Consider the following 13,006-nt stretch of genomic DNA (forward strand, 5'->3'; position numbering starts at 1 on the left):
GCGCTCCTCCCCCCCCCCTCCCGTGGTGTATGCTATATGGCGGTATGTACGATTCTTTATCTATAGACAGAAAATTTTTCATTCAAATTCACGATCGCCATCACAAACTCATTCTGCGACCGACATGCCCGTTTTGACTTAAATGCTATTTCTTTATTTTACGAATTAGATTTTAGGTGTTATGCTTATCGAGAAATACGGACTATATCTTAGTGACATACTTCGTACATACACACAATGTGTTGCACTTACGTTCAGCTTTAATTCTACCTTTGCATACACTCACGGTACTTGATTTAATTTATGTATATCTGTAATTTTTAATGCGCATATTATATATACGAGTAAAGATAAAATATATATTTTGCATTTTGCTTCTCCCAGTTAATACTATATGGATTTCACTTCTCGCGTTATATTTATATATATATATATATATATTTATATACTTTTAATCTAAGCAATAGTTTGCTATTCGATAGATACAAAATTTCATTTTTCTTTAATTGTGTTTGCATTCACGGCGATCGCTCACGACGATTACTTTTATAGCATCGACACATCCATCATATTTTTTTTAATGTTATTTTTATTTAAACGTTAATATTATTTTATTGCACACTATTTGACTTTCTTACACGTTACACAACCGAGTCGGATGTTCATATAAAGAATCTTCGACTTATATGATCGGTATTATATATATACGTCTCAAATTTGAGTTGCAAACATATACATTTACCATAATTTCGACAAAAAGAGTAATGTGAGAGAATAGCAACTCGTAAGAAGAATAATAATCTCATAATACATTTCCTTTCTCCTTCTACGTGTCTCGAAATAAAATTTTCAATTAAATCAGCATCTCAAGCGCATGAATTTTTTTTAGAACGTTGGTCACAGTAATGTAACACGTGATATTATAGTCAAAGGGTAAGAAATACCTTCTTTGTGTCTCGCAAACTCGCATTCCTTTACTATACAAATATTATTATGTGTTCCACATCGATCGTATGCGGATCAATGTACAATTTGGAGTTTACATGTCATTTACCCCCGCAATAAAATATTCGTTTCGATCGTGAAAGGTTGCACGTCTACGTCTAAATCATTTATCGGCGATATAAACGTGTTTTCTGCTGAAAAAAATCAAAGGCGCAAATTTTTCTACAACTTAAAAAAGTCTCATAAATGACTATAATGTCTCTATATAAAAACAAGTTGCGTAAAATCGTAAAATCGAATAACAAAATATAATGAAAGGGATGTTTCTCTCATTAGACCATGATTGACTACGTTACGCGAGCATATAAAAAAAAAAACAAACACGCGCGGCAGCGAGCGACCGCCGCGGATTTTTCGCTTCACACACTTCGTTGCTCCTCAAGGACAAAGGGTTTTACATAAATAAATCTCTCGAGAAGGAAAGGCTGGTCAATCGACGCGCGCGAACGCGAGCTAGACCATGTATTACGTATTACAGTTATACACGTTTACGTCACTCACTCCCTTCGCCACTTTTCTTCCCATTTTTTTTTTTATAAATGCAAAAAATGGTAAGGAGTTGATTTATGCAGCGAGACTTAGAAGACTGACCACCTTTGGACATTTTCGATCGCTGTTCGTATATAGCACGCAGTTATCAATATCGTTTATTACGTATATCATTAATTGTCGTGTGTATGTGTGGATGTGTATGTGGGTGTGTATACAAGATATACACTAAATAATTATGTCGCGCGCGAATCTAAGTTTACAACACAGCACAGAATTCGCCGCGGCGGAATATATCGGCTCGTTTTCCCGGTTGGATCTCCCGATACGGCGTAATCGAATCAATTCATCGAACCAGATCAGACGATCAAGTTGACGAGTGCTCTGATACCGCTTGCCACGCTTAACGCGCTTGTTTCAATACAAATTGGCAAATTGGACTTGCTAATCACATATTTCCCGCGTGCGCGTATAATGTTCTATCACGTAGAAATTAGATAGAAGTATTTCGGATTATTATACACACAGAATAAGCACACAATAATAATTAACATCTTTCATATTTTTGAAATTATACGAGAAAAATTTGTTGAACAAAAGTATCGCGTTGCATAGAACACAAGTACGATAATGATGTTTTATTTATGGCTGGAGTTGCTTAGAAAATATAAAAATCATCTGTATTTTTTTATATGAGAATATTTAATTCATATATATAGGTATATGTCTGTATATATATCAAAATAAAATTCCATAAAAAATCAATACTTTACGAGATATTTCATGATTTATTGTAAGATAGTATGACATATAAATATGTAAAATCTCGCGTAAAGTATAAATAGAAATTTTGTAGAAAACAATTTATAAAAGGCGCATTATATATGTATGTCACCAAAAAAAAATTTTTTAATTTTTTCACATACAGTGTATAAAAATTTTCAAAAAATGAAATGTAATTATGTGTGCGTTTAAATCATAATATATATCAAAATATATGACTTATATGTTGCAGAATCTACGTAACCGAAAAATTGTCATTGGTTAAATTATATTGTTAGCTTGAAGCCACTATTAAGGTGCCAAGCGGTTTCATGCCGATAGCATCCTCTCCTCTCTATTCCGAAAACATACTACACTATGTATTACAACACTTGGTAACTTAGCGTCATGTCGCGCGGAGCAAGAGTAAATTTTCGCGATAACTACTAATTGTAAGAAATGAATTGTCACATTCTTTGAGTTATTTGCTCTTACTGTTTAGCAGAGCAAAAAGGAAGAATTGCGACGAATATGAGTATATTACTGCATCTGCTTTCAAAGTAATTCTAAAGAAAATAATTTATTCGAGATCACACTGCGTGTCCGACATTATAAAAGATATTGTACATTATGCTACATCCATTTATACATTTTAGAAATTCATTATCAAATATATAAAAAATATCATAATATATAATATTATAATATTAATTATTTTTCGTAAAAGAGCCTTCAAATTTATTTAATAAACTAAAATACATAAACTAATAATTTTTGAGCTCGCTGAGAGAAATATTAGAAAATACCCAAATTAAATATGACTGTTCTAAATTCTCAAAAATAAAGTGAAAATGTTCGAACATCTTTCTCTAGACGGACATGCTCTTTAGCTACAAGAAAACTGCTTATATACACATTATATTCGTCATTTTGAGCAATATGCGTGATAGGAACAAATTTTTTTTCAACTATCGGTCATAAATGTGTATTAGCTATCTTTCAAAATCCCGTGCAACTATATTAATAATACATGGAAATAACAATACACGAAAATGTATTCTTCGTAATCATCCCGTCAAAATTTGCTCGAAGCTTACTGGTTTTATTAAACGCGAATACGCAATTTAACGAGAGACAAAATAACGTAATCGATAATATCATTAGCAATCTTTGTCAAAACTAACCTTGCGATGACGCTGATGAAGAAACGTCAAGTGACTCTGCTCCGCCGAAGGGCGCTGTTTTTTTCAAACTCACTCATCATTCAACACTGTAATCCGTTTCAGCCACGGTCATTCTATCGCCTTTTCCCCATACAACATGTCAAAACGTCGTCATAATCCTTATACATTTATACATCAAATTCACTGGTTTCCAATATAATTAGTTTTGCACACACTTGTATCACTGTTATCAGGATTGAACTCTCTCTTCGTGATTTTCTTCTTCCGTTTCCACCACACTGTGTATTTACTGTCCATCTCTGTCGTATGCCGCTGTTTACTCGAACCCTTTCTCGAATTTTATCAAAACACGTTCGAAGATCACACTTGGCACGAATCATAAATATTCTTGTCGGAGCCACCGCGGTACTAAAGAAAAATCTATCTAAACAATCCTCTAAAAAACACTATATATAAACCGCTTATCTACCGCTAAATACAGACGCGACGGACATCTTCGTACTGCTACTCTACTAATCGTCCTACGACTCTACTTGTGTTTACGATGTAAGAGAATAAATAATAAAATGCTCTCCCTAAAAGATTTCAACGCTGCTTTTTTTTCTCTATCATCCTCGCAATCATATTCGCGCGTCTCATTCTTTCGACAATTTTAAACCCTTATACCTATCACTCTTGACATACTACCACGTTTTCTCACACGCTCTACTCGTATTACTACACTTGTATTACTGATCACTCGCTCTCCCATGATTTTACATTAAACTACGTACATCTTCATCCCCATATATATATATATATAAGGTCTTCTCTCCTCTCGTTAGGATGCCAGTTTTATCCCATCGGAGAGTATCTGAAATTTGTAAGGGTACCGGAGAATCTGGCAATAGGAACTGAAATCCTTTCGTTTGAAGCCCATCCGAGAGATCGACTCGTTATTACGTCGGTCGACAAGGTACATATCGCAATTTTGTTGTGTGTATTAACTTTCCTTTTACATCTACAGGGTGTCCCAGAATTAGACTGACAAACTTTAAGTGGTTATAAAAGATATCAAAACAAGCCAATTTTGCCAATAAACCCGTGTCCGCAAATGAGTCGTTTTGCCATTAGAGAATCAAAGACTAACAAGGACAAAAATCTTTGAAAGAAATCATTTTTTTTTAATTTTTTAAATGTGGTTAAATAGAGCTGTTTTACTATGAAACTTTTGTATATATATATATATTGTATATATATATATGTTTATAGGTTTTAGTACAATTATTCGATAGAGGTTAACGCGGTTCTGATTAGCATGTGATCCAGTTTTGTTTTACATTCTCTTTTCCTCTTCATTAATAATCTTGATCCACAACATTCATGCGCGTATTTTCGCAAATCTCCTGACTCTCCGTTTCATTTTGCTTTTTCCCCATTTCCCTTGCCTTATCGTAGCATCCTTTCTTATCATCGGCTATTCGTCGTCGAGTGCGTTTACGGGTCCTTTTATAACTTCCTCGCCTTTATCTGCTTCGTTTTTTTTTTTTTTTTGGTACAAGCAACATGATTAACACGACAAAATAAGCGTCATTGCTTACAGGGATTATTTGGAGGTCATTGATGAGGATTCAGGTTTGGGGTGGGAAGGAGGTAGTAGCTGGAAACAAGGTATAAACGACCCTGAGAGAGATGGAAAGGAAGTTCCACTTCTCGGAGCTCTTTCAACCCTGCGGCGACGTCTGCGGCGAGATTTCAGTGTCGCCATCGCCCGAGCCTGGTTCCCCTTTCGTCTTGTTCTCCTTCTTCCACTTCATCCGTCTGTTTTGAAACCAGATCTTTATCTGCCGTTCCGTCAGACATAGCGCGTGTGCGATCTCGATACGTCGCCGTCTAGTGAGATATCGGTTGAAATGAAATTCTTTTTCCAGTTCTAACGTTTGGTATCGTGTATATGTTTGCCGGCCTCTTTTCCTCTCTGGAACAAAACAAATTAAGATAGCCAATTAGCATGAATTGTTGCATATTTCAGAATTATTATAGACATGTAGCATTAGCATATCTGTGCGTCGACCTCTAAGAAGGAGTTTTTGTAAAACCTTCAATGAAACGAAAATATCTCCGCGACTGAAAAAAAAATCTTGCAATCCTAAGTGCAGTTCCGCATATGATAGATACCTTAACGATATCCGCGATATGATCTGCGGTCGGCGCGGTACACGAATCCCGAACAAGAATATTAATTATGGTTGCCAAGAGAACGAGAGAGAGAGAGAGAAAGAGGCAGTAGAGACGGAGGGAGGTAGTAAAGAGACAGAGTGAGTTGAGTCTGTGTGAGAAGTCTCACAACTTTACAAGGTATAAACCGCAAAGGGTTAGCCTGGCATATACGAGTGTGAGGGAGAGAGAGCAAAACAAGAATGTTTCAGAATGGAGAAGGGAAAAAGGAAGAGAGGCGGCGTAAGGATGAGAACTTGAAAGTAAGGAGGGGAGAGGTGAAGAAGAAGAAGAAGAAGAAGAAGAAAACTCTCCTTGGCGAGCATTCGAGGCAAACGCCGCCCGTCGCGCTGTCGGCCGATGAAGATGGATGGCGGTTCTGCTCCGGAGAGAGATGGAGAGATCGCGTAGGTTCCTGAAACCTTCGACTAGACGAAGAAGAAAGGATAGGGAGGAAGAGAAAAAACGGCGCGTTAGAAAAAGAGAGAGAAAGAAAGGAGAGAGAGGATATAGAGAAAGTTGGGAAGAACATGCCCTCTTATTCTCTCCCTTGGGCTACGCTCTCAAATTAACAACATACCAATCTCTAGCGCTCTCTTATAAGCTTTAACGATTTAGGCAACTTTTTTGGCTCTGCTGTTTTAAGAAAGTAGTCATTTACTATTCCGCCAGAAAAATATAATAAATATTATAAAGAAGCGATTATGTAAATATGTGTGCGTATCACGCGATCTGTTATATAAATATGGATAATGATAAGTGTTATATTCTCACACAAGCACTTTTTATGGAATCGTGTATATTACACGAGTAAAATATTATCATTGTTAACTGTCAAGCGTACGCTGTCGACTGTTCTATGAAAGCTGCATCGTATTAATATTCATTCGTCACACCGTTAATGAAGATCATGTTCTAGATCTAAAGCTAAATCATCAAAGCGTCCGAGAAATATATGGGACATGTTCAAGTTGACTGCACTAATATACATCCAGAAAATCCCGATCTATTTATAAATTATTTGTGTAGATTTATTTATAATATTGTAGTCATACTCTGTAAAGAAATAAGCCGTATCTAGTAACTTGAATAGTATTTATTTAAAGAAAGCGATTAAAAGTAGAAAATATACTTGTCAAAATTACTTTTAAAATTTCAAACTTTTACATATTTTATTGAATTTATATATTCTAAAAACACATTAAGTAATATTAAAATTTTGAAAATGTAGATAGTCGCCATATATAAATAACTATACATTATTTTGAAATCGTTGTCAAAAAATTTGAGGAACACGATAGATATTTTTATTTAAAATTAATTTATCTGAAATACACACACGACCCCACGATCATTTCAAATAAAGATAATCCTGAGCCGACGCGGCGTAATAATCAGGTTTGTTTCGAAAGGTCATTTCGCCCATAAATCCTCTCATGCCACTAGATGTTGCAGAGTAAAGAAATGAATTATTAAACGTTGCATCGAGTCTGTATTATTTATGAACTGAGACCTATAGAGTGCTTCCAAGCCGATCGATTTGAAAAACTCAAATCTCGATTAGGCATATCCGACTATGAAAATTAGGTGGCGATATTGTGAGCGTAAGATTTTTTGATGTTGAAGCATGCAAAGTTAATTAAAGAGACAGCAATATCCCATGTTCTTGAGTGCGTACACAGATATGATTGTATGCGTGTGAAACCGAATACACGCATGATCACGCTGATACTGCATATCGCGAGATCAAAAATTCGCCCAGTAAAAATACATCTGTATGCTGTTTACATAAATTTTAATCTTCGATTATATCATTTTATAAAAAACGAGGAAAGATTCCGTCTTTTATTATTCCATACGCATAACTATTTTTTTGTATATTCCCATATCTTACTTATTATCTTACTAAAGTAGATAAACAAGATCCAGTTTTTTTTCTTTCTCTCTCGAAACAATGTTAGCATCGCGAAGCGTCGCATTAACAGTGTTGTCTCGCAATAATGCAAATTCGACTCGAACGGGGTATCTCTGAGGTATTGTGTGACGCACACATGGGTTCTGATAATAAGAAAATCGTACCGATGACCTAAGTTTGCGTCGGACCCGGCGTAACCAGCGCTGCCACGGCTTTCGCGGACGGAGGTGACTTTAAACGCGGGGCAATAAATTAACGGCGTTGGGTTACGCAAGGATCAAATGTCCCCTGGAGTATGCCCGGGAGATTTATGGGTCTGCCTTCACTGGCGCAGCATGAAGGAACGAAACAGAACAGAACGTACACAACCATGCGGCTTATTATAGGCTAGTTGCTCCGCATCTCCACTTCCCTTCCCTCTTATACCAAGACTGGTCTTTCAGGCCCGCCGCAGGATACACGCAGGACTTTTCAGATTAACAGCTAGCCGGATGTTGTAACCCGCTAATAAGGTGCGGCCACCACTCGCTGCCCAATTAAGCTAAGCTTTACGTGGGCACCGTAAGAGACCAGACCTTGAAACGCTCTTCGATTAGATACCCCAGATGTACCCATTAATTTTATCATTCGCTCGCGGTATGAGCCTTGGATTATATTTACGCCGTTGACAGACATCCATATTAATTGCGCGAGATCCTTATAGATCTCGTCTAAATATTTTCTTGGATAAATTCTCAGAGAGATGCACAAAGCCGGCATTTAAAATCTCGTTCGTTATATTGCAGTTTTTCAATTTTTTTTTTATACGAAAAATACTATTTTGAAGTATTGTAAAATCAAATATAATGTAAAAAAAAAGAGAAAGTATATTCTTAATAATTTCTATAAATTAGTGCAATATAATAATAAAAAAAAAATAATAAAAAACTGTTCTAATTATGGATTTTAAGTCAATCTACAATAAATCTAAGCGTTGATATTCAATATATATATTTTACCTTGCATCTAGATGTGCATTTATTTATTCACAATCAGTATAATTTTAACATCGATGTAATGTAGCACAATTCGAATATCTCGATCGAATTGAGATTGAATTTACAAAAGTCAGCGAAAAAGAAAAGTTTTCCTTTCCGTCCGCTAACATTCATAGAAGGAATTTAGAAATTCCCAACGAGAGAAATCAGAATATCTAATAGGCGGTTTTCCTTCCTTCCTTGCTTTTTTTTCGTCTTCCAGACAGACGAGCAGACAGTCGGACAAGAAGACGGAGTCTGAAAGAGCCCCGAGGTAGAAGGTCGAGATAATGAGCAGCGAGAATGGCTCGCCGCGACATATGCATCCTTACGGGGGTATCACTTGGAACATTAAAATTTACTTTTTCTCGCACCTGCTTCTCCAGATAAGAACAGTATGGCCGTCTCGTAAAACTCAAGATCAAATCGTAAGAAATGGAGAAAATTTTACTTTAGAGAAAAACCAGAATTATAATTATTAAGTATTAAATGAACACGAATAAATTAAATCGATAAAATAAAGATAATTTTATTTTCCGGGAGCTTGAATTTTAGCCAGACATCGAATAGAAAATTAAACCACGACCTCCATATCGTTCACAATTGCCTCCATGGCGGAGCTCCAAAAGCAAACGGTCCCAGGATTTCTGTGGATTCATTCATCATCATCATCCGTCCCTTCCACCTCCTCCTACCCGCCTCTCCGTCTCGTACAAACACAAACATATACTTGTACGTGCGTGAACGCACATACACACACATGCACATGTTTTCTTGTCTTCTACTTTTTTTTAGCTCCTCCTTTCCTGCCCCTTTTGAACTCCATCGCTTTTCGAATATCTCACGAAGCCGCCATCATTATGGCCACCAATCTCGTGAACGGCTAGTTAGATTATAATAAAATGCATTTCATATTCAGATTGCCTTTTTGTCCGACATGCTCTATCTGAATCTGCTAATTCGTTTTCCAAATGACTACAAACTTTATATATACTTGATTAAACGTGCATTAAATATTATTTGTTCTTTAATCACACTTTATGAAATATTTTTACATGATTTTGAACTTGTCTGTGTGTATATTTATATATAAAATATTTTTGTTCGCAACTTGATATTAATAAATCCTATTTGATATAAATTCAATATTAATTATATTTTTTTATTATTAATAATAAAGTGTGTAAGAAAACACAAGAGATGTTTTATGACATTAGAAAAACTGTTAATTTAATTGGATTTTCTTACTATCTTTTGCCAATAACATATGTTGCGTGTTGCGCCAATTTATTTGCAATATTTATTTTCTAAACTTTGTCTCAGAATACAAGCGTGCAGTAACGGAAGTTTTACACGTACATAACTGTGTCACGACATGCTTATTTGCCGATTGAGAATACACGAAGGCAGGAGAGAAAGAGCGAGGATGTCATAAATCTTTTCGCACAGAGGATTGCAATTATCTCATGTATTAAAAGCATCGCCGGTATCGATGCTCGATCTCTTTTTCCTTGGGACAACACTTGGAACCGGAATGCTTAACGTTACAAAGTATCACGATCGTTGTTTTAAGATGAAAAGAATATGTATAAAGAAATTTTCGAATTTTAACAAAAATTTACATATAGTAATATTTTTGTACAATTGTTTTTCTATTTAAAAAAAGCTTTAAAAAATCATTAAACTGAGTTGTTATAATTTTCTCTGTAAAATAATTCTAGCAAAACTCTGATGCAAAAATACAACAAAATGAAGAAAATTCCTATCGTGCAATATGTACTCGCAACAATGTTTCGAGATCTTTGGCACTAACGTAAGCAAGAATCCATGCACAGACACACATTCGTCATTTTACACTTTCTGATATAACTTACTACCTATATTATAATTTCTTAGCTTGTGTAACACGTTTTATAGAAGATGCCAAAAAATTTAGATGATTTCGCTAAATAAATGTTTCAACGGCACTTGCGTTTATAAAATAAACTATGCATAATTCATGAATATCTAATTATAGTATGTTTAGCTCAGATTGCTTTTTATACAAAAAACATGTGATTTTAATTAAATATATAAAAATATTTATTCTACTGTCTCTCCCATGATTCTCAACACTTCTAAAATATTAATTCCATGTTAAAATTTAAAAATAACAAAACACATAAAGGAAATTTTAAAAGCATGTAAAAAAATCTTGAAAATGGCAAAATTAATTTTATAACAATAAGATAAGAGAACAAAACACGGAGCATTCTTAAACGTGCCGACATCTGTGAGCATATTCAGGGACTCGGACCTGTTTCTTCGTTTAACTGGTAGTAAACTTCGAGCCACGGCATCGTCATAACCGTACTGTTTATCGGCCTATCCTGGAGCAGATACTTGGGATAAGCTTCTGAACTAAACCGAAAGATGGTACGAGCAATCATTGACAGAACAAAATATATACTTGCGAATAAAAAGATCGAATATAAAAGATTTTAAACAAATAAAAAATAATAATTATAATGGAAAAATTTTCGAAAGATAAAATATCAATAATTAATTTTTAATATTTTTTCTTAATTAATATTATATCATTTTTCTCAATAACACAAATAATGCTTAATTAATCCGATTTTCCAACGCACGCTCCAAAAATACGTGTAAAACAGAAAAGTAGTAATTAATAAAACTAAGAAATATAATCAGCTTAATCGAGTCAGTTTAAATATCTGATCGTGTTGACACATGTACATATACCTTTAATGACTTTCTTGTTTTTGAAACATAATTCGTAAACGTAATCACATACATAAAAATTAATCACACATTAAAAACTTCATCACCTTTAAAAATATGATTACACTTAATCTCATGTTGAAAAATTTATTACGAATTTCGAATGCTTGATCTGTACTTAATCCATACTCAAAGATACAGAAAGAAACTGCTTCTACGAGAAACCACGAGCGACTGAATAGCAAGAAAAAAAATAAGAGTGGTTCACCATAGTTTCTTCTCAGGCGGGAACAACCTTGCTGGATTAGGTAATATAAAGACATCGCTTTTCCAGTATTGGAAACCATCAATCAATGAGGAAACGAGAGGTGAAGAATCAGCAGGATTCCACAACTTGTTTACAACTGTCTACATCTGACATTTTTTACTTAAGTGGCGGTGTAACCCTATTGTCACTTCATCATTATCACTATGAATAGTCCTAAAAGTGTTGAGTACCATGAAAATACGCTGAAAGATTTGTCAAACTATTCTCAAAAACCAATTATGAACAATTTGTGTGTTTCAAAATCAAAGCTAGTACATTATTTAATTGTACAAATCTCTGTATATTGACGCACGCGTGAAACGAGAAACGTATAATAATTCTAAAATAATTCTGATATAAAAAAAAAATATTAAATTTGCTGCCTAATAATATATCGAACATCGTGACGACAAAAAGGTACAACGTAAAGGTATCGAATGAATGCCTCGATGAAGTGCATTTTTAAATATAATTACATTTTTAAAAGCGATTAAATTTTTAATGTAATTAATTTTTTATGTAAAATTGCATTTATAAGTTATGTCTCAAAAACAAGAAAATAATTAAAGATATGTTTATGCATATGTGTTAATAGGATCAAATATTAAAACTAACTCCTATTTCTTATAAATTGTATTTATATAAGAGACATCTCGCTCTATGTATATTTATAAGAAATTTTTTATAAATAGTTTTTATAAGTTACGACTTTTCTGTTTCATACAGAAATGAATCGATGAGATAAGCTATGAATAAAAATAAATTATGTTACAAATAAAAACGGATACACGTTGACTTTTGTGATCTCAAGCGGCAATGACGACGCGTAGAAAAAAAAAGATAATGCTTATTGTGACCTGATAAACGAGCGGAAATCAGTAGACAAGCTCAAAAAGCCAGCGCAATAAATAACTCGGCTCGCGATGTATCTAGAGACATTGTGCCAATTCTGAACCGGTTGCCGTACGAATTTGGTCTAGTTTTGTGCGGCGTTGCATAAATTCAAAAGTCGACCACCCGCTACCTGAAAAGCCTTAGCTCTTTATAAGACCTCCTTCGGTCACGCATCGAATGAAACCTTTATTCTACTCTTCTGCGTTATGCAGTTATGCATTTAACAGAAGCAAATGCCGCATAAAAAACACTTTAAAAAAAATAAATTTTGATATATTTTATTGAAATTAAGTGTGTATATTATGTAATTGTGAGAGAGAGAGAGGGCTGGAATTTGACGAAGCGTCTCGCACGACTTTCCTACTCGAGTGTCGCCGCGCGAATGATAGTAGAGTCAAGGCACATAAACAATAAACACTCTAATGTTTACGCCGCCAAGGCCGAATACCACGTTATTATTGATAATACGTTGTCGAAATATTACACATGCTATAACAAATTGTATATATATATATAT

General features: G+C 34.6%; 1 protein-coding gene across 6 annotated transcripts in view; it reads right to left on the reverse strand.

Moving 5' to 3' along the window:
• Positions 1–4,952: 4,952 nt before the first annotated feature.
• Positions 4,953–13,006, reverse strand: part of LOC115235610 (homeotic protein antennapedia) — a 122,474-nt gene continuing 114,420 nt past the window's right edge. For all 6 annotated transcript variants that reach the window (XM_029807507.1, XM_029807508.1, XM_029807510.1 and 3 more), the window contains one exon: positions 4,953–5,397. In XM_029807507.1, the coding sequence (XP_029663367.1) occupies positions 5,144–5,397 (254 nt within the window). In that variant the 3' untranslated portion in view covers positions 4,953–5,143. The remainder of the gene's footprint in view (positions 5,398–13,006) is intronic.

The sequence above is a fragment of the Formica exsecta genome, unplaced genomic scaffold (assembly GCF_003651465.1).
Source record: "Formica exsecta isolate Colony F162 unplaced genomic scaffold, ASM365146v1 scaffold228, whole genome shotgun sequence".
Lineage (NCBI taxonomy): Eukaryota > Metazoa > Arthropoda > Insecta > Hymenoptera > Formicidae > Formica > Formica exsecta.